The sequence below is a fragment of the Calidris pugnax genome, unplaced genomic scaffold (genome assembly GCF_001431845.1).
Source record: "Calidris pugnax isolate Ruff unplaced genomic scaffold, ASM143184v1 scaffold10, whole genome shotgun sequence".
Taxonomy (NCBI): Eukaryota; Metazoa; Chordata; class Aves; order Charadriiformes; family Scolopacidae; genus Calidris; species Calidris pugnax.
This window is the reverse complement of record NW_015090795.1, coordinates 2,805,710-2,828,047: the sequence shown is the minus strand read 5'-3', so window position 1 is coordinate 2,828,047 and position 22,338 is coordinate 2,805,710. Positions and strand designations below refer to the sequence as shown.

At 44.9% G+C, this 22,338-nt stretch overlaps 2 protein-coding genes across 2 annotated transcripts in view; both read left to right on the top strand.

Annotated features, from left to right (window-relative positions):
• The window catches only part of SOS2 (SOS Ras/Rho guanine nucleotide exchange factor 2), a 54,350-nt gene extending 39,874 nt beyond the window's left edge, over positions 1-14,476 (top strand). The window contains exons 13-23 of the mRNA XM_014936767.1: positions 3,184-3,287; positions 4,406-4,625; positions 5,298-5,417; positions 5,556-5,718; positions 6,659-6,776; positions 7,314-7,486; positions 8,085-8,201; positions 10,107-10,368; positions 10,982-11,023; positions 12,147-12,256; positions 12,633-14,476. Coding sequence (XP_014792253.1) covers positions 3,184-3,287; positions 4,406-4,625; positions 5,298-5,417; positions 5,556-5,718; positions 6,659-6,776; positions 7,314-7,486; positions 8,085-8,201; positions 10,107-10,368; positions 10,982-11,023; positions 12,147-12,256; positions 12,633-13,142 — 1,939 coding nt within the window. The 3' untranslated portion in view covers positions 13,143-14,476. The remainder of the gene's footprint in view (positions 1-3,183; positions 3,288-4,405; positions 4,626-5,297; positions 5,418-5,555; positions 5,719-6,658; positions 6,777-7,313; positions 7,487-8,084; positions 8,202-10,106; positions 10,369-10,981; positions 11,024-12,146; positions 12,257-12,632) is intronic.
• Positions 14,477-17,619: 3,143 nt separating this feature from the next.
• VCPKMT (valosin containing protein lysine (K) methyltransferase) lies at positions 17,620-22,093 on the top strand. The gene is made up of 6 exons (XM_014936780.1): positions 17,620-17,834; positions 17,990-18,100; positions 18,304-18,376; positions 19,321-19,440; positions 20,892-20,996; positions 21,652-22,093. Exons 1-6 carry the CDS (start codon positions 17,623-17,625, stop codon positions 21,664-21,666), a joined length of 636 nt encoding a protein of 211 aa, XP_014792266.1. The 5' UTR covers positions 17,620-17,622; the 3' UTR covers positions 21,667-22,093.
• Positions 22,094-22,338: the final 245 nt, after the last annotated feature.

The following is a 22,338-nucleotide window of genomic DNA, read 5'->3' as shown; positions in this document are numbered from 1 at the left end:
CCCTTTCCCAGCCCCGTCGCCGTCTTTGCCCACAGACAGGGAGGCTCTTGTCTGTGTTGCACGTCCCAGCGGGCTGCAGGGAATCTTCAAGGTCGTGCTGACCAAGCTGTACTTGGGAAACAATTAAAGTGTTTCTAGCATGAATGAAGCTAATTGTTTCCCTGATAGGGGGTAAAGTCAGGAGGAGACAGAGATCACAACCAATATTTGCTAGAGTGACTTTTATTCATTAAACTGTTTGTGCTAGTGGCACCAAGATGTTACTATTAATGATAGATAACTGTGTGCAGGGTGCCCTCGGTTGACAGATGCACAGAATGGTATGGGGTTGGAACCTCTGGAGATCATCTAGTCCAACCCCCTGCTAGAGCAGGTCCACCCAGAGCAGGTTGCACAGGAACGTGTCCAGGTGGGTTTGAATGTCTCCAGAGAAGGAGACTCCACCACCTCTCTGGGCAGCCTTTTCCAGGGCTCTGCCACCCTCACAGGAAAGAAGTTCCTTCTCATGTTTAGATGGAATTTCCAATGTTCAAGTTTGTGCTCGTTACCTCTTGTCCTGTTACTTGTTTGTAGCAGCAGCAATTGAATCAAAGTGAAAACTCATAATGACATGCCAGTACCTTCAAGGAAGGTGTTCAGAAAGTCACTTCAAGGTCCCGTTTTTTTATAAAAAAATGTAATATGTATATAATACTGTACTGTTCATCGATATATGGCCACCTCCACCTTCTTGGGTGTAGTCCAAGTGACACAACCTCAGTGTAACCTTCATACTTGAATGTGCCCGTGGCATTGTACGGCTTTATCAGGCCCTTGGTGTTCTCGCCGTATCAGCTCCTGTGGGTTGAGCAGGACTGTGAGTCTCCAGAGTTATCAGTTCTTGGGCGAGCTTCACACACGGCCTCCCGGTGGGTATTTTTCCTGATTTCAGCTTGCTCTTTGCTGGTAACTCTTTCTGCGTCCATCAGCATGGGGCCTATGGAGCCCCTTCATGGAGACTCACACAGAATGGGCTTTTGTGACATAACTGGCTCAAGAGTTCAAATATTGTCGTATTGCTTTCGTTGCTATTTTTTATAGCCTCCTGAATGGGCTTGGGGACCTCCTGGCAGTGCCCCTTGCCATGGTACAAAGTCATCTTCCTGCAGCCCTGCTGGCTGCCACAGCCCAGCAGGACAAGAGGTCACCACTGAACTGGAACCTGTAGGAAAGTTTGAGGCAGCAATTAACCATGTTTCTTGCTGTTAATTTCAAAATCAATTTAGCACTTCTGTTATGTTTGAGCTGTTCGAAACCTGTGCCCTGTTCCAAAGTTTCCAGGGTCTTTGGTGTCAGTTTCTTTCCTTGTTTGAGAAATCAGGATACCTCTTATCGTGAGGGCTACTCTTTGGTGCTTAATTTCTGCTGAGTCCATCTACAGGTGCCTGCTCGATGAGAGGTGGGGTTTAAAGCTGCTGTTTAACACACATCCTTCTGTGGCTTATAGTTAATCTTTGAATTTAGGAGACACCACAGGAAACTCTTAACTGTGTTACAGTTAAAAACAAGTATCTGAATTTGAGCTGTTTGGTTGATACACCCAGCACTTTGTATATTCTGGTATTGTTAATAGTATTGACCTTTACTTCAGAGGGATCTGAGATTTGGGGAGATTTGGGAAGAAGGTGGAAAATGTGAAGATGCTCATCCCTCCCTCCTTGCCCAGCGCTTACTCCCCATCTTGTAGAAAATGCCCTAGAGATGCTGAGTAGTGCACAGGCGTGGAAATGAGATTAAAGGCATGTGAGGTCATGAGAAGGAGGAGGTGCTAAGCTGGAAACACAGTCAGCAGAACTGGGCAATCTTTCTTGCTTTTTCAGTATTCCTGCCGTGGTATCTCACAGGCAAAGACTGATTAGATAAGATCCTGTATTGCTGTTATTGGGAAATGGTTTCAAAACATCACTCCTTTGACAAGTTAGAAGCTGTCATTAATTTCCAGCCTAAATGATGTTCCAGCCATTCTTTCATGTCATGAACCTTATTCTTTAACTTACACACTGAGAAGAGAACTACTTAATTCTCCATGTATTCACGTGGAGCCTTCATTTGACCAAGCAAAACCAGCCAACTTCTCTGGTGCTCTGACTCACAGACCCACAGATTCCAAGCAGTTGCCTGCCCGGTTCCTCTCAGATGTTCTTACCACCAAAAGAAGCAGCCTGATGCACAATTAGCACTAATTTACCTTAATATCCTGAGCTGGGGGGAGTTGAGCAGCTTCCGCAGAGGCGATGGGGCAGGAGTAACCACACCTTACCCCATACCCATCTCCTCCTCCCAGTCTGGGGCAGTGGACTCTCCGTTAACCACATCGTCCCATCCCACCAGTTGAATTGGCACAAGGAAAATCCATTGTACTAATTGATGTAGGAGATTTTTGCTCACTCTTTAGGTAAGGTGATAGGATACACCCTAATAAATCAAATTTTTGAGATACGAGCTTAACTTGTTTACATGAAGAAGCAAAACACTTTTTTATTCTGATACATCCTAAGGGCAGGTGTAGGTCACTTTTAGAGGCTTGTTTATTAGTGGTCTGTTTAAGAAAGTGTAGGGAAAAATCAAGAGAAAGCTTAGTGCTACTCTTAAAGGAAGTACTGGATCTGGTACAGCCATTTGTGTCATTAAAAAGTTGTGAAAGTAGGGCAGTACACTTGCAACAACTTCTGAGCTGAAATTTGTATATAGGAAAGAAACAATTTCAAATTTATTTCTTACCAAATGGGAGATCCTAATGAGCTTTTAAAAAAAAAATAATTAGAAAATTACATTAGAAATGCTGGTTTTATCTGATTTTGCTAAGATTTTTCCTCTTCTGAAACCACCTCAACGCTAGCATTCTTTATATAAGATTTAAAAAAAACACCAAACTATATGTATGCTATATACTATATATGCTACATATACTGGAAAATTAGGTTTTAACTACCTGGGGACTTCTGTGGTCACTGGTACAGTGCTTTTAGTCTTTGTTCTGCCCCTTTTTCCTTGTGTACTTTGATAATCATCAGCTACATGAATCTGTAACAGCATTTGTAGAATTGTGTTTTGTTGAGCGGTTACACGGGATGAGCCTTGGAAGTCTGTAAAAAAAAAAAACAAAACATATTTTTATTTTATTTTTTTTCTCTCCTTCCCCAGAATATTAAATGTTTTTCGCCACTGGGTAGAGCACCACTTTTACGATTTTGAAAGAGATCTGGAGTTGCTGGAGAGACTGGAGACGTTTATTTCCAGCGTGAGAGGTACGGTTGGTGGTGGGTTCTGTTGTCCTTCCACATTTTGGTGCAACCTGTTGGTCTCATCCCGACAGGTTTGAGGCATGAGAATATCTTTACACGCATGAGTAATTTTAATGCCTTTAATTGAGCTGTTTATGAGACTCTCCTTTCCATGAGCAAGCTCTGGCCTGGAGCCTAAACAGCTACCAAAAATTACTTCAAGCGTTATGATATTTAATTAAGCGTGTTTACTCCTGGACAGTGACGTTACAACAGACTCGTTAGAATTCAGGCTGTCGCCTTCCTCCTCCCTGGGTTGTATCCATAGAAAATGCCTTCCATGTAGAACTGAGTCCAGTTTTTCCATCTTGTTCTTTTCCTATTTATTGAAGATTCCAGCTGAAAATCATTATCCTTTTGGGAGAGGATACTTGCCCCATTTGGTATCGTTTCCTCTGGAGCGATCCCTCAGGAAAGAGCAGATATTTTGGCAGTTTATGTGGAGGGAACAGTGTTGACGTGTCAATTTCAATCATTATCCTGGCAATTCTAGACTTGACTTTACTTTTTGGATTGCCAGGCCTTACGTTGGGCAATATAATTCTGAGGCAAACTTAAAGAAGCGTGGTTTATCTTTTGCAGAGGTCTCCATGCTACTTATTGCAGAGCAGGGAGGAATAATTCAATTTTGGTTAGTCTTAAAAGGTATTTTTCATGAACTGCCGAAGGTGCTTCCCATCTTGTCCACTGTTTTGTGTACTGTAAATATTGGACTGATTTTATAAACACGTATTTCTCTAATCTTTTTATTCTGCATTAGTGCATTAGTACAGCATCCTGCAAAGATCTCACTTTTGAAGCTTGTTGGTTTTTAGTTCTCCTCTAAGTAGGTGAAACTGTCAGTAAACGTGGTTAAACGCCACTGGGCATCCAAAAGTTTGTTCACATCTGTCTGTATTTGCCAACTGATACAGGTGCAAGAAAAAAAAATAAATAGGGAATTACAAACCTAATTAATTTTCAATGTAGAAATGCAGAATTTTGAGTGTACAAATTGGGGGGGGGGGCGGAATTAAATGATCAGAAGTCGGTTAAGATGGTAGTAAAAAAGGGTGGTTTTTTTAATGGTTTCCGCTTTGCAGGAAAATCCATGAAGAAGTGGGTGGAATCGATTGCTAAAATCATCAAGAGGAAGAAAGCTCAGGCCAATGGCATTAGCCACAACATCACCTTCGAGAGCCCGCCGCCCCCCATCGAGTGGCACATCTGGCGCGTGGGGCACAGCGAGACCCTGGACCTCATGACTCTGCACCCCATCGAGATCGCCCGGCAGCTGACGCTCCTCGAGTCTGACCTTTATAGGTAGGGATTGAGCTCATACGTGGCTTTTTTTAGCTTATTTGAGCAAGAAAGAGCTCTAATTCGTAAAATTGTTCAAAACCACCCCCTTGACCCATGTGTTCTATGCATGTAATTGTATCACTGGTACGTCAAGGGCCTTTAATCTAATTCTGAGGAGTTTTTTTGGTCTGGTACTGTAAGTACCCCGCTGTTTCTTCCCTCTGTTGTCACCTGTGATAAATAGATCTACCCTTGATGCAAGAGCCAGGCTTTGCTGTGTAAAAATTCTTTAAGATCTTAAAAGAACTCTGAGGTGAAGCATTCTTTTGTGCTTCGGCGACAAAATACTTTTGTTGCTCAAAGTAGTTCAGCTTCCTATTTTTTAAAAAATTGTATCTGTCTCTTAAGATGCTTTCTTATGCTTTCAGGAAATTAAAATTACTCTTTTGTGATTTTCTTACCTGAAAGTGCTCATTCAAAAATGCCGCTTTCAATTAAGATAAAAATGTATTTCCTTCTATAGCCAAATACTCCTCAAAAAGTTACTCTGAGTAACTGTTTTGCAGCAGATGAGATTGGACTGGATTTGTGAAATACCAAGTTGTGATTAAGGGCAGAAATAATCTTTTAATGCAAACACAGAATTATTATTCGCGCTGAGCGTTCTTCTGCATCTTGCTTTGTCGTTATCAGGGCGGTGCAGCCTTCTGAACTCGTGGGCAGCGTGTGGACTAAAGAAGATAAGGAAATTAACTCCCCAAATCTCTTGAAAATGATCCGTCATACTACAAATCTGACTCTTTGGTTTGAAAAGTAAGTCCAGGAGGTGATAGTGCAGCAGGAGTAACTCCTACGACTCCCACAGGTTTTGCTGGGAAAATCTGGATTTAGGAGCCAGCAAAATGTCAGGGTTTATTTATCGGCGTTTCTCGAATTATTTCATTTGATCAGGTGCATAGTGGAAACGGAGAACTTTGAAGAGCGAGTGGCTGTGCTGAGCAGGATTATAGAAATCCTGCAGGTTTTTCAAGATCTGAATAATTTCAATGGTGTTTTGGAGATCGTCAGTGCCATGAACTCTGTCTCCGTGTACAGGCTGGATCACACGTTTGAGGTAAATTTTGCTAATTGCTCTTGGGGGAAAATAATTAGAATCCAGAAGTGTATCTCACACACTTCTGAAGTGAAATCCACGGTAGCCACATCACACTCGCTTTCAGGGAAGAAAACAAGTGTGAAACATGAAATTATTGATGAGAAAACACAGGAGCTGGGCTGGGCCTCTCAAAGGGGTCCCCAGTGGGAAGTGGAGCTTTTCAGCAGATGTTTTCTCACCTGTATTCAGCCCAAAAAGGGGGAAATGTCGTGGCCATTCAACTGTGGTTCGTTAACCTGTCTGAAATGAACCTGTCCCTTCAGTCCAGCATTTTATGGATATGGAAGAGGAGGATCCCAGGGCCAAGAACCCTGGTCTCTGGAATACTTGAATGGCAGCATTTCCTACCTGCGAGGGAAACACGGGGAGAGAAACATCTCAGAAAATTCAGATTGTCAGAGGCAGAAATAAATACCTGCTGAGATGGCTTAGATGGACAGTAGGAAGAGAGGCTGCTGAACAAATACTGATTTCTTTTTTCACTTGCCAAGGACAAGCAATGCCCAGGATTTGGCAGCAAAACCTGCCTGGACCAAAACAGAAAAAGAAGCATGAATAAAATGGTTTGAGTTTTGTATGTCTTTAAAAGGTAGTACAGGGCCTTTAAGTTAAATTCCAAATTAAATGTTGGGTTGTTATTAAATTTAAAGACCAGGATTATGCTTGTAAGTTGACAGACACAAGAATAGCCTGTTTACAGTAGCCTCATGATTCACGTGGCTAAACTGACTGATGGTGCTGTAGTCCAGGGCAAACCCTTTACACAGGAGCTTCTTTCAAATCTGAATTTCAGTCCCTAAGTTTTGCTGAGAGAGCTCGGGAATTGCTTTGGTTTTACTAACCCTGCTACTGAGAAGATTTGCATCCCTAACTATATATTTTTTTTTTGACAACTTAGGCACTGCAGGAAAGAAAAAAAAGAGTTTTGGATGAAGCTGTAGAATTAAGTCAAGATCATTTTAAAAAATACCTAGCTAAGCTCAAGTCAATTAATCCACCCTGTGTGCCTTTCTTTGGTAAGTAACACCGGAGCAGGCTCATAGTGTGTGTATTGTCAGCCTTGAGTTGAGTTGAATGCAGATGTTTTAATATTGCTTAAAGTGTTGAGGTGTGTGTTCAGCTTTAAAGTCTTTTTAATATAACGTTTGACTTTGACTTCCTAGGTTTGTAACTGTTTTAGACTTAGTGTCTTTTATATAAATTAATTTTTCTAGCTTACTATACAGATGCTGGTATTATATTGGTATGAATATTACCTTACTTGGTTTAACACTGCCTCCATATTGCTGATCTGATTATGGTCATGACCTGAAAATTGTTATTTTCTAACTCAGGATCTCATGTGTTGTCAAGCAAATAAAACATCTTATTTCAATAATGTATTGTTCCTATGTAAAAATGCAGACTTGATTAATTTTTGCCAGCTAATCAACTGTTGGACCATTAAAGGGAATGGCCTGCCCATGCTCAAACTTTTTTATTATTCATTAGAAAGAATGAAATCAGCTCTTGGGATGAAAGTGAACTTTAAAAAACACTTCTCTTTTTATCAGGAATATACCTAACAAATATTTTGAAGACAGAAGAAGGGAATCCTGACTTCCTTAAAAGACAAGGGAAAGAATTAATTAACTTCAGCAAGAGGAGAAAAGTGGCTGAAATTACAGGAGAGATTCAGCAGTACCAAAACCAGCCTTACTGTTTACGGATAGAGCCAGAAATTCGGGTAATCAAACATTAAATGTTGGGTTTGGGGATAGAAGAGGGAAAAGAATGTACACAACAAAAAATTGCCAAATAATCTTCTAGCTAGAAGATTACTAGACCTAATCTTGTCTGAACAGAAGATGGGGGTCAGAGCTGGTGGCCAACAGGGTACCACAGCACAGGCCTAGTCAGAAGCAGGGATTTACTTGCTTGGGTTCCAAGTTCTGGGTCTTCCTGATGACACAAAATTGTAATTTTTCCCAAAAACAAGTGGCGTGGCTGGCAGTCCCAGTGTGGGCCAGTGAACACGGCGGGCAGGAAGCAAGAAAGAAGCTGGTTACACGAGGAATTAAAAGGGGAATAACACTGCCAGTCCTGTCCCTGCCGTCCCTTGTGCCCTCCCCTGTCACCACCTCTGCCCTCCCTGCTCTCCTCCTCCCTCCCTTCCTGTTCCTCCCACTTCATTGATCACATCCAAAGTGTTATTGAATTCCTGTTTTCCTAGAAAATTCACAATAGTGAAAAGGTAGATTTTTAATCAGTGAATTCCAAGCATTTCATTAAAACTCTGTGCATATGCTTATTTTTTAATTATTATTGATGCTTGTTTCGTTTAGAAATTCTTTGAAAATCTCAATCCTATGGGGAAGATACCAGAAAAAGAGTTTACAGATTATCTGTTCAACAAGTCGTTAGAAATTGAACCTCGAAACTGCAAGCAACCACCTAGATTTGTAAGTCTTGTCCTGCAAATTAAACACCTAAAATCTACTGGCTACTACGGAATAGAATACGTCGTTAACTCAATAAGCTATAGATACATTTCCTTTAGAATTCTGTATCATGAGATGATTTTAAATGCTTTTATTTCAGGCGTTTGTTGCTACTAAAACATACTACTTTTGCTTATTTTAGAATGAACTTTCCCCGCCCAAAACCCTAAATTATTACAGTTTAAATTTGGGGTTCTTAGCATGTAGTCATTGACAGACTACAGAATAACATTTTTCATTTCACAGTATCAAAGATCTTATAAAATGTTAATTATTTAAATATTAATTTTATGCATAATTCATGTTTTTAAGTTTTCTTTAAGTGGGAGTTAATTTTTATTTTTCTTTTGTCTTAAGAGTTTTGCGTTGTTCCAAAAATTGAAGTACGCCATAGAATTAATGAGGTGCAACTTTCTTCTTGAACAAAACAGAGTTCGATTTAAAGGAGTAGCAATCTTTTTTTTTTTTCTTAAAGAAAATAGCTCCTGGAGCCCAGAGCTCTTTTTTAAGCAGAAAGGTTGCTCCCTAGAATGCTTGGGTTTTGATATGTTGTAATTGTACTCCTAAGTAGCTGGAGACATCTCTAATTTTGGGGAGAGCTATAAATTGTTTTAACAGTCTCTTGTTAGAGGAATGAGCGAGATGATATTACAAATAGGACAAGAAAATGACAGAAATGACTGCTGCAAAAATGCCACTTACAGTAATTTCTCTAAAATACTTCCTAAAAATAGAAATATAAAATAGTCTCAGTCAGCTGGGCATGAATTCTTTCCAGTTCATGATTTCCAAATGAGACATCCTTATTGGAATTTCCGGAAAGTCCAGTTCTGGGTGCTGTAACGTGGTGGAGTCGTGCATAGGATGGGAATGAAATTCATCTTCAGAGAAGGGGCTTTGATCTGTGTCGTGTTACACCTGCATCTAACGAGGCTCGTTTCCTTCACACCAGTGACGTGTGTGCATAAGAATTTTGGACAGACTGACCCAGAGGACGTACACAACGTGCGTCTGAGGGAGTCCTTGATCTTGGACCGTGTGTAGGGACCTTCGGTGGGGTGACCGCTGGTGATAGCAGCACAAAGTGTGTCCAAGGGTGCTGTTATGAGGAAAACAGAGGTGACAGGACTAGAAGAAACGGCCTCAAGTTGCACCAGGGGAGGAGGTTCAGGTTGGATATTAGGAAGAATTTTTACACTGAAAGGGTTATCAGGCATTGGAATGGGCTGCCCAGGGAAGCGGTTGAGGCACCATCCCTGGAGGGGTTCAAAAGATGGGTTGACATGGTGCCAGCAACAGACTGACCCAGAGGACGTACACAACGTGCGTCTGAGGGAGTCCTTGATCTTGGACCGTGTGTAGGGACCTTCGGTGGGGTGACCGCTGGTGATAGCAGCACAAAGTGTGTCCAAGGGTGCTGTTATGAGGAAAACAGAGGTGACAGGACTAGAAGAAACGGCCTCAAGTTGCGCCAGGGGAGGAGGTTCAGGTTGGATATTAGGAAGAATTTTTACACTGAAAGGGTTATCAGGCATTGGAATGGGCTGCCCAGGGAAGCGGTTGAGGCACCATCCCTGGAGGGGTTCAAAAGATGGGTTGACATGGTGCTGGCGGACATGGTTTGAGTGCCTGGAGTGGTTGGACTAGATGATCTTGAAGGTCCCTTCCAACCTAGATGATTCTATGATTCTATCCAAACTTTTCAGTCAACTCCTACTTTATAAATAGCAGCAGACTGTGCCTCAAGTTGATTGTAGAAAGGCTCTAACACTGTTTAAAGCGTATTTGACAAGTACTTTGAAAAATATCTGCTAGAGACTTGGCAGTTTTGCCGCTTGCGGTACTGACCAGCTTCACTTTCTCCAGCCCAGAAAAACAACGTATCCCCTGAAATCTCCCGGGATAAGGCCCAATACGGGCAGACACGGCTCCACCTCTGGCACCTTGCGGAGTCATCCGTTGCCTCTCGAAAAGGAGCCAAGTAAGATAAGTTTCAGTAGAATCACCGAGGCAGAGCACGAATCCACGGTGTCGGCACCGACTTCACCGAACACACCCTCTACGCCGCCGGTGTCCGCTTCTTCCGAGTTCAGCGTGTTTTTAGACATTGATCTCAACAGCTCTTATGGTAAATGTAAAATATGTTTCCCTAATTGTTGTTACTGTCCCTCAGGCTTCCAAAATACATCGGTGTGTGCGCCAGCCTTTTGAAAAAAGGAGGGTGTAAGATTTAGTTGTGGACTCTGAAGTTCTTGTGTCAATAAATAGCATATTTCTAGTCTTTTTGCCCACTGGAGCTGAGGTGATCTGTTACGGGAGGTGTCTCCGTGAAGGGGGCATCACGTCTGCAGAGAGAAGAGGTGCCAAGGACCTGGCATGTGTCTGGAGTGGTCCTGTGGACTGGACACCCTCTGGTGGGGGTTCTGGTTTAATTTCCTTTGAAGGGAATCCTGTCTGCAGGCTTTGAGACATGAACAGAGGTGGCAGCAGTGGGGATGGTCAGGGCACACTCTCCAAAACCCAGTCTTCGTTTAAAAAAAAGATGATGTTAGTTCAGATGCCATAACTTAAAATCTCCAGCTGAGGAATGTTTTACACAGGAAAGGTTAATTCATTCTTAGCAGTAGATAAACTTGGAGATTGTGGTGATCTTTGAGGTCGCTCCCAAGCGTCGTACGTTACGTGCTGTAGCGCGGTTGTTCTGTCTGGAAAGTCTTTAATCCATTTGTTCCATTTAACAGGTAACAACAGCATCTTCGCTCCCGTCAATTTGCCACAGTCGAGTGAGTACCGAAACGTTGTTAAATGTTTCATTTAACTCTGCCTTCCCCGGTTTCAGGAGAGCTGAATGGGAATTAAAATCTGAAATCTGGGGTGAAAACGTGGGCTGCATTTTCGTGGGTCCTGAGAGGAGTTTTTGTACAGGTCTTGGATCAAATTTCCAGTAAAGAATGTAAAGTCTAAAAACTCTGTTTTTGTTTTGGTTTGGGATTTTTTTTGCCCCAGGCTCTGGCAGGATTTTGCTTCTATTTTGAATGTCCTTGATGATTATTTTGTTTGACTAATGCTACTAATGAAGCAACTTGATAATTCTGTATTGCCACCGAGTGAAAATAACTGTTCTGTTTCTGGGAAAGAGGAGGTACTTTTTGTACCGCAGCTGCGAGGGATCTCCTGTGTTCATCTGGGTTTTCAGCTTCTCTTTTTACTCCCTTATGACCCAGGCACATACACTTTTCCATAATATGATTAAAATTTCAAACTGGGGAGTGCAGGTGCCTACTGGTTTGATATAGAGCTCTGTGCTCTTCTGAGAGACGATGCAAAGTGTGACAAAAGTCACAGATTCAGATTAACTTCGAGGATTTATTTTTTTTTTCCCCCCTCTGTAAAAAGGAAGGACTAGAAATGTCCTAAAATACTGTGAGAGTTAATATCTCTTCTGTTCGGTGTATCATTGTGCTGCAAACCGGTTAAGAATCCTCTAAATTTCTGAATTTCATCGTGTACCCACTTGGCCGAGAGAAAAAACTTCTACTCCAAAGTGTAATCAAGGCACGTGGGCGAACTGCGGGCGCTGTGGCAAGCGGGGTACCTTCTGCAATATAGAAAGGGTTGCAGAGGGGGTTACTATTGCTCGAGTTGACTTTATTTTTCTGTCCTTTAGCAGCACCTGTTAATTGTTGATGCCTATCTTTGGTACCGGGAATAGGAGAGCATTTTGTGAGCAGTTTATCTGATTAAAGAAACGAATGAGAACTTCATACAACCGAAGTTAATGGTTCATGTCGCTGTTGAGCACAAAGATCTGCTTATTTGAGTTGCTTCCAGTTCAGTTTCATATTCTAGGGTATGTTCCTCAGGTGTTGCACAAGATTTGTAAAATACCCGTTTTTCTCTCTTCAGAGACTTTCTTCAGCTCCTGGGGCAGCTTTCCCAAACTAAGTGATGAGCCTCAAAACCCTCCTCCACTTCCTCCACGAAAGAAGATGGATCAGGAGGCTTCTAACGCTAAGGTAGTTCTGTCCTACGTTGAATAACTTCGATAACAAATCAGGGAACATCTAGTATGGTAGAATTGTTTAGGTTGGAAAAGGCCTTTCGGATCATGGAGTCCAACCACCCAGCCAAGCAGGACTTCCTTAGTCTAAAAGACTTCCAAGTGCAGTGCTCTGGTTGTCCTTTTGAAGTTTCAGGTTCCTGATGTCCAAACTCTGCTGGCTACTTTAGGAACACAGTGGTCATATTCACATCAAAGACAGGACCCTTCCAGTATCACGTCTGACAGCTTCAGTAGCAGACGTCGAGAGAATTCTGTGTCTGTCAGAAAAAAACACTCTTTATCTAAACATCCACCTTTCTTACAGCGTTGTCTCCTCTCTGCTCTTGTAGGGAAGTCTAAAGTCGGACGACGATCCTCCAGCGATTCCCCCCCGGCAGCCGCCGCCTCCAAAGATCCAGCCCCGCGCTCCCTCTTACACCACCCCCTTCGACCAGCCGCTGCACAGCCCCCCTCCTCCGCCCCCCCGGGACCCTCTTCCCGATACTCCACCCCCGGTTCCCCTCCGGCCGCCCGAACACTTCATCAACTGCCCTCTCAACCTCCAGCCGCCGCCGGTGGGACGCCTTCACAGAGATCCCGAGCGGCTGAGGGAGGCGAGCACAGGTCCCAGTTCTCCCAGCACTCCTCCCAGCACGCCCTCGCCCCGGCTACTGCGTCGCTGCTGCGTGATCAGCGCCGCTCACAACAGCCCGGGCCACCCTCCTGCGCCCCCCGTCCCGCCCCGGAACAATTCGAGCCCTCAGTTACCAAAACTGCCACCAAAGACTTACAAAAGGGAGCTCTCCCACCCTCCTTTGCACAGACTCTCTTTGCTAGAAAATGCAGAAACTCCTCAATGACCGTAGCCATAGTAGTCATTGACACTGGAATAGTATTTGTAAAGTTCCTTTTTTTTTTTCTTTTTTTTTTTATTTATTCAAAAAAAAAAAAAAAGGCAGTGTATTTTAGTACTTTCACAAATTATGCTCTTAAAAGTGCTGCTGATCGAAAACAGGAAAAAAAAAAAAAAAAAAAAGTTTAAATTGGAAAAATAAGACTCCACACACTCTGGCCTGCGTCTGCTCGACAGCATTACCCTCAGGTGATCAGCAGCATTGCCTTGTCTCACATCCTCAGTGCCGACACTTATGCCAGTACACACACACACACACACACACAAAAATAGACCTTTTGCACTGTAAACTACACTAAATGAATTTAAACTGACATCCTTTAATTGCACTGAGCCAAAAAAAAAGGTGCGTCTGTGGAATTTTTTCGAATTTGAGCACTAGTGGCCTTTTTTTTTAATTATTATTATTAAAAACAAAAGAACAACGGGATGATTCACACCACGGGGACGTAGAGTGTTACTGATTTTAAACCTCTGGCCACTTGCCTTCTAACGTGGTGTGAGCTCGGAGGTCCGTGAGTGACAGCTACTGTTCTCGAATATTTTAATGCCGTGTCTTAATTGCCATTGATTTGCTGCTGAAGACAAAAAAAAAAAAAAAGAAAAAGAGGTTGAAATCTAAACACCAAAATACTCGGTTGGTCTTGATTATTTTAATAAAGGGTGACCAAGGACCCGCTGCGGATGTTGGAAAGGATGCCCAGTACTTAGCATGCGTCTTGTTCAGATGTGCCTTTTTTGTTTTGGTGGGCGAAGATGTCTTAAGCTATAAAAGAGTTGTCTACTGTTCTGGAGAACAAAGCTATATGCCGTGTATGTACAATTGTTTATATTGTATATTTACAGATAATGCTAATAACCTGTATAAATTTAAGTGACTCGAGGCCTATAATACAGTCTGCTGCTCTCGCAACCTTATCCGGTCAGAAGTTGTTTCCTCTGGCTTAGGAACAGCCTTGCCTTCCAAACCTAATAACTTTCTCTAGATCTCACTTAACTTAATCGTGAATCCATTTGGGAAATCGGTAGCATTTAAACCAGCAAACACTTAAAGCTTTATTAAACTTTTTTAAACTGATAAGCGAATGGAACTTTTATTTGCCAGTCGAACTACTTGTTTGAACTGGTGTGAGAGTGAGTCTGTTTTACTGGTAGTACTGTAGCAGCATTTATAAAGTGGCCAGAAGCCACATTTTATTTACTGGTCTGTGGCCTTTTACTGTGCTTTGTATCAGAGTTCTTAACAAGATTAATAAATCACCCCAGTCTTAATTTTTAAGAGCTTTGAGCGGTGCGTGTTCCTTGCGAGGACGAGGTTGGGAATTGCATTTTGGCAGCACAAAACGCCCCCATTTTCCATGCTCTGCCGTTCTCAGCTTTGGTTGTCCTTCAGTCTGTGGTTAGACCTGATTTGTGACAGCCCCCTGGGAGCGTAACCCTTCCCTCCACCTCCAAACCCATCAGATGCCTCGGCCCCTATAGATGGAGAAGCAGTTCCCGATTTTTCAGGCTCCATTCTGCAGGAAGAGCACTGTGCTGGGACTTGCAACTCACCTGTCATCACCTGCCTGTATTGCTCCCACCAGCTCGGCGTTCCCTCTGGAAAAGGAGAGGCGATGTGCTTGGAGTGCTAATAAATTTGAGATGCACGAACTGGGAGTGCAGGCAGGAAAGGGATGATGCCTTCATTGTGTTGTTTTCCTCTGCGGTAAAAAAAACCACCACCAGCTCATACCTCTTTGTAAGTTTGGGAAGAATTCTGTCAGTGTCTGGTGGTGAAATCCTGCTCGGTGCAGTACTCCTCTCATGCCCTCTGCGTGGAAAAGGCAGGCTGTCAGGTATCACCATTCCAGTCATCTGCGGGATAAGCTCAACAAGTGAAACTTTATATTTAGTTCCTTGTTTTAACTTTTGTAGCCCTCCCCAGCAGCTCTTGCCGAAAGGCGAGTCATATTTTTTCAGACTTCCACATTTTGTGTGTCGCTGCAGGGCGACTCTCCCAAATTTTAGAATATAGAGCTGCCAGCTTAGTACCTCCTGTACAAATGCCATTGTCAATATCCCATATTAAAATATAGAATATTTATATATATATAGGTCCTGACTCGGCAAAACTCATTTTAAGCTGAGTGCCTGGTGATTAGAAATGGCCTCCATAAGTATCAAAGTATTTCCCTCCATCGAGAGCTTTGTGAGGGTTTGGTTTGTGGGGGACTCGGAGGAGAGTTTAAACACGTTGAAGCAGGAGTTGTTAGAGCTCACCTTGATGCTGCTCAGGGGTCCCATTCTCAGAGCAGCCCTTTTTAAATGCCAATTTACCCCTTATGTTTTGTACAAAAACACCCGGGGGGGGGCTGTGAAACACAACCCTTTGTTTAACTCTTAAACCTGATTGTGAAAGAAGAGTGGGTTTGGGCAGCAGTTCTAAGTTCCACGCTGGAAGCCAGAGAAAAAGAAATGCGTAACTTTCAGCGGGGTCCCAGAGTGGTTTAATTAGGACAAACAGCGATGATGCAATTTAAAAAAGTCTCCTGTGGGACTTCTTTTTTCAGGTTGAGCTTAAAGCATCACCACCCACAGCTGATCACCAGCAAAGCTCCGGGACGAGGAGGGGAGAGGAGAGCAGGCACCTCTTCGATCAGATCTCCCAGCAGGGGAAATAACGTGGAAACACGAGATACTGGAAGGCAGGAGTTAAACAACGTTCCCAGGTGTTATCTCCCATGCGGGAAACATCACTTGCCTTTGCAGGGCCAGTTCTGGAGTTAACCTGAAGTCCATAAATCACAGCATGATTCAGAAAATGGAGAACTTACCGCACAATTAAACTGGCCTCCACGCATAACAGGAGCTGGAAAATACAGAAAAAAAAAAAAAAAGGCAACCCAACCCAAGAGCCCTTCCAAGGCAGGGCAGCAGCAAGGATGGTGGGCACAGCAACACACGTTCCCCAAGGAACTCTTTGGGCCGTGGAAGTGGTCAACAGCGGTCGGCTTCCCACCAGTGCAGTTGGAGGGAATGCCAAGATAACAATAAATTAACTTTTCAGTTACTCCGTAATTAGAGGGATAGATAAAAAGAGGGCACCCCTCCTCCCCCCAAAAAATAAATGCTAGAGGGGAAAAATGTGAAATTGCTGGGTTTGAAGTTGGCTCGTGTGGGAAGAGGCAGTTCCCTCAGAAAAGTGCAGATAAACAGATGGAATGTGAAGGCAGCTAAGAGCAAAAGAAACATCTTTCTTCTTGTTTTCAGTGATCCCGTTTTGAGTCCCTGAGTTTCAGCATTTCCCCCTGCTCTGGAGCCCCAATAACTTCCATGGGTGCTTTGACATTGCTATAGCAGATCAAAACCAAGAAAGGACAAAAGGAACCACCTTTTGGGCTTCCCCCCCCCAACCTATTCACTCCAATTGTCAAAAATACACCACAAGTCTGAATATACTATTTGGACTCCCTAGCAAATGCAGTAACTCCTCCCTGGGGAAGGGAGTGAACGTTAGTAAGAAACACTAGGAAATAAAGTAATAACTTTCTTCCCTATGTCTAAGGAAAAAAAAAAAACCCTTTGCTCTTAAAAAACGTGGATGCAGTCAACTCGTATTCACAGTGGGGGGGGTTGGAACGAGACGATCTTTAAGGACCCTTCCAACTCAAGCCATTCTGCAATGCTGTGATATTCAGCTGCTTTTTTTAAACACCTTTTTGTAAGTTTAAATGTTGGATGCGGGTGTACAACACCCGGGATTTCCAGCTTTACGTGGGACTGCATGTCCACAAGTGCATACAGGCTGCACCGAGAAACTTACGAAGCTGAGTGGTCACTTTCAGCCGTTTACACCCGTGGAATGTTCTCTTCAGGGCTGCCTTTCCTCTGGCTGGTTTTTAATGTCTTTTTTAGCCTGACGGGTTAAATCAGGCAGGTGGGAGTTACCGCCGGGCCAGCTCCAGCCTGTGGCCTCCACATGGAGGTTCCTCACCTCAGAGGGAAGCCTGACAGGGCTGCAGTGCCCAGTGAGAAACGGCAGCAACCCAGCCAGCCACGGCAGCTTTACGTTCTCTCCTGTGCTCCGGCAAGGACTAAAAACAAGTAAAAATATGCTTTTCTGTCAAGCAAGTGCGGCCCAGAACATGTTTTCATTTAATTCACAGTCAACTTTCAGGAGGGGTCGGGACGCGGTTAACATGGAGCCCGAGAGAATAGCTCGCGCTACCTCAGGGGAGCCCGAGGGGGCTCGCGCTACCTCAGGGGAGCCCCGGGGCTGAGGCGCTACCGCCCGCGGGGATGGAGGGAGGAAGGGACGACAGCGACAGCGGCACCGGGCAGTCCCCGGACGCCGCCGTGGTGAAGGAACGGGACACCATTTCCACCCCGGCCGGGGCGGCGCCGGGAGGAGGAGGAGGGGCCGCGCCGCCGCTGTGTCCACCGCCATGGCGTGCTTCGTGCGGGAGCTGGAGCGACGCGGGGGGCCGGCCCTGCGGCTGGAGCAGCGGGCGGCGGGCGGCGTGGGCTGCGTGGTGTGGGACGCCGCCTTGGTGCTCGCCAAATTCCTGGAGACCGGTGCTTGTCCCCTCGCCCGCCGCCACGTCCTGGAGCTGGGAGCCGGTACCGGCGCCGTCGGCATCATGGCGGCCACGCTGGGGTGAGTGATGCCGCCGGGGGCTGCGGGCGGACGGGGCCGCTCCGCTCTCATCCGATCCCCGCTGCCCGTTTCTCTTCATTAAATTTTTAAAATCCTCTCAAAAAGCACGTATTTTGTGCGAGGGGCAAGGCCCTAACCCCCGGTGCGTGTTACAGGGCAGACGTGACGGTCACTGACCTGGAGGAGCTGCAGGAGCTGCTGCTGGTCAATATCGAGAAGAACAGACACCTGGTGACAGGGTCAGTCCGAGCCAAGGTACTGAAATGGTTTGTATGAGCCTTTAATGTTTCCCTTCAGCTTTACCGGGGCTCTCACTTTGCTCAGTTGCTAGGTAAACTGGGAGATGCTGCCGTAAAAGGCAGCATCAGTATAAGAACACAGCCCTTAACTTCATTCTCAGGCCTTCTGTGGTGTGTGTGTTGTGCTGTAACTAAAGCTTGCTTTCACCTTTTCTGTGCTTCTTTTTTAGGGGTGAAGATGTGACAGAGTTTCAGCCTCCCCCCGATTATATACTAATGGCCGATTGCATTTACTACGAGGAGGTAAATGAGGACTTGGGGAAACCCCTTGGAGAGAGCTTCACTGGGAAGGGCCTGGGTTTGGTGTGAGAAGTGTTCAAATAAACCTTGTGCTTGTATCTAGGTCCCCAGGGTTTAGAGGAATACGTAGAACAAGACTGGAAAAGGCATGTTTAACAGATTGAAGGCCATTTGAGATTCAACCAGAGACTTTTATGTATTTAAAAAAACCCTAAACTTAACATTTGTGTCCCTCCCCCCCCCTTTTTGTTTGTTTCTCATTGGGCATGAAGTGTGTAGTAAAGCATTGTGACTGATAGCTGTGAATGGTTCAGTGCGTTGGTAAACGAAATTTACCACTGTTTGGGTTCTCCTCACGCTTCCCTTGGGAAGGCAGAAGGAGAAATCCTGCTCCAGCCAAGCAGTCGCTGTAGTCTGCCCCATCTCCTCAGCTGGAGCTCTGTGGGATGTGCGTAGATTGCTCAGAGTTGCAAGAGAGGGGAAATGACCTGAAGAACCCCATGTCCCAGTGCCCTTTCAGTGGTCCTACTGGCCCCTTGCCTTGGTTCCCTGCATGTTGGTCCTGTTCCCATACGTAGTGGTCTGGATCCGAGCCACGTATCAAGAATGGTTGAGAAAACTCACGCCTTTGAAACGTGTCAAGAAATAGTCATTGTTGTGTGCCTTAAGGAAATGCCCACTCAGCAGCGTGGGATGTTTTGGGCTTTGATGTTGTGTCGGTTTTCTTGGTCTGTGAAACTCGTTCTCCTCTGCAATCTCCCTTTCTCCTCTGCTTTCCAGCTTGCCCCCATGTTCTTTTTGTCCTAGATAAAGTACTAAAAATAACTCCCTGAAAAGCAAAACTAGAAACTTCTCTCTTGGGTGAAGACTTTCTCTAGTTAGAGGGGATCGTACCAGTAAAATTAACTTGAAATCTAAGTGGGAAATACTTAACCTCTTTTGGGCAGTCATTAGAGCCACTACTGAAGACACTGAAAGACCTTACCGGCCCCGATACGTGTGTCTTGTGCTGTTACGAACAGAGGACTATGGGGAAGAATCCTGAAATTGAGAGAAAATACTTTGAGGTAAGTGTTTTTAACGTCTGCTTTTTGAACACTGGGAAATAGCTTGGATACAGGAGGCCTTTGTTATTGGATCAGCTGAGAATCAGCGGGAAATAGCTTGGATACAGGAGGCCTTTGTTGTTGGATCAGCTGTTGCTACGGGTACCAATTCAGGTTGACTGCACGAAGTGGAAGTTTGTAGCAGGAGAACCACATTTGTCTTTAGATGGGGCAGAAAATTTGGATGGTGACTTGAAGTTATTGTCCAACTTAGCAGTAGAGAGACTTTCTGGATACTTACTGAGCTTTCCTTCCCATAAAAGGTCAAACTAACCTTTCTTTTTAAAAGCTGCCCTGGCTTGTGATACCGTCCAGATTTGCAGAAGGGCCATTATACGTGGGGAAATACCTGCCAAAATCAAAACTATTGTTTTTGTAGGAGCAAGTGATTGTCTTCTTCTTACCAGAGGCTATTGGGAGTGAAATTTTACTTTCTTCTAGTGTGTTCCATTGAAGGCGGAGGGAAAACACAGGTAGAGTTTTCCAGAGTAGCTCAGGAACTCAAGACTCTCCGTTACGTGATGTAGATGCTTTTGCAAAAAATTTCCCCTGCTCCACTGAGAGAGCATTAATAGGTGATATAACTAAATAGTCCAGCTGTGTCTTCTGAGCAGGTAAAGAGAAGGAACACAGGTAACAGCTGAATCCCTCCTAAAGTTGTGGGGATGTTGGTCCATGCAGGTTTTGACTCTGCACCTGTGAAGTCTGCTGAAAAGCAGCCCTTGTGCTCGAGTAGTGGATTATGTGCAATAATAATACTACAAAAAGGGGGAAGGGTGAGAATTCCAGGGCGATTTGTGCGTGTGAATAAAAACACCTCTTTGATAATTAGCCTTGCCTCGAACTCTTGTGGGGACCTGAGCGTGGGGAGGGTTGCTCTAATTGAGATCGGCTCTGACGAGGTGCCGCTCCCACAATAAACACAGTAGGTGTAGGTGTTTCTGGATGATTTCTGCTTTCTTGTAATTTATTTCCTTCCTTACCTTGCCCGGGTTCAGCCAAGTTAATCTTCTGAGCATGTTGTAGAGCTGATGCTGGGGGTGTTTTTAGCCCTTTTTTCCCCCCTTTGCTCTGGTTGAGTAGGTTGGCAGACAGAGGCTTAGCGCTTCGGAGATGGGAGGAAGCAAAATATTCTATCACAGGCTTTTAGATTTTTCTTAAACACTGGGAGGTGTCTGTATCTTGGATTTGGTGCTGGAGTAGTTAAAACGAGGGTAAATGTGCTGCATTGGGGTGGAAAAATGGCTTGTGTTTTTGCAGAGGCCCTTAGTGGAATGGTCTGAGCGTGGAGGTTCCAGCCTCCGGAGGCTTCTTGCCCTCGTGCAGGATATTGTGGGACCTTTTTAAAGGAATGTGCGGGGTTCAAAGGGCGGCGTCATGTGAATTGTTCTGCTGTGTTCTCTGATAACCAGCTGCTTCAGGTGGACTTCGAGCTGGAAAAAATTCCCCTGGATAAGCACGACGAGGAGTATCGCAGCGAAGACATTCATATCCTGACTATCCACAGGAAACGGACGGTAGGTTAATTTTAACCGGCGCCGCGAACGCTGCCAGGGGTTCAGAGAGCTGCTGTTGGCTGGGCAAAGCGGGGGCGTTCCAGGGGTGATGCTCAGGACTGAGTGTGAGGTACCTTTAGGGACCCCATGAAACTGCAGACCCAGAACCGTGTCGTACGAAGGAGCCGCCTTGTCCCAAAACCCGTCGCTCTGCCAGGTGCCAGCCTTTCACAGAATCACAGAATCTTCTAGGTTGGAAGGGACTTTAAAGAGCATCTTGTCCAACCGTCCAACCTTTGTCTCCAGCGGGACCATCTTTGAGCTGCACTCCGACTTTCTCTTCTGCTTCCCCCTCTGGAGCACAGTGGGATCCCAAAACTGGAGTTTTCGGGGCACCAAAGTAATAATATGCCCACTGCTGCTGTTAATACTGTGTGCTCTGCTGAACAGCCCTCTCCCCAAAATCAGACTCTAGAGGTGGTACTTAGTGCCTGTCAGGGTTCATTAGATCATTTTTTTGGTTAATTGACAGAGCAGACAGTTAGGAGTGTGTAGAAAGTCTTTTGCATATTGTGCTGACTCAACATGTGGGCCCGCTGTTTAAATAAAACCGGCCCACTTTAAAATCTACTTTTTTTTTGGTTTTTTGGGTTTTTTTTTTTAAATCTCTCTGCAGAATTTTCCATCGTGAGATCTCTGACCACATGAACTGTCCTCTGGCAGCTGGTAGAGCTCTGGAGAAGAGGGAGAGGGTATAGAATAACACCACAAAGGGACTGTCTCCGGTGTGGTTTGTGACTCATTTGTGGAAAACGGCTTCTCGATGGTGGACTTGGCATGGGGCACCAGAAGAAGTGGGCTCGTTAGACCAGATCCACTGATAATGCCTTCCCGGAGGACAGACGTGCGCTGCCGATGGCTGCAGGCTGGGGAAGGCAGAAAACGGAACCAGCGCTTCACGTGTTCTGGTCACCTCCTTGTTGGAGCAGCGGGCGGTTGGCTGAGTGCTCTGAGATCTTGAGGGCACCCCACCGAAGGCTTTCTGCAAGGAGAAAACTCAGCGAGTGGGCTCAGTCACACAGCCCCAGGTGGCCAGGCAATAAAACATCTCCACTTGAGATAAGTCTTGGATGGTGGGCTTCTTTTCAGCCTGGGGTTTGCAGTTGGGGTCCTGCGTTGCAGAGGTCCTGGGAGTCTCCTTCCAGGAGCAGGGTCTGTCCTGGTGGTAGGTGCACAGATACAACACACAGTCCCCCACCTGCACCACATTATTCTTTTAATTCCCCTTGTGCTTTTCTGGTGTAAGGATCTAAAGATTTAACACCTTCAGCTGATTCTGGTGAGCAGGTTTCGTTGTTGCTGG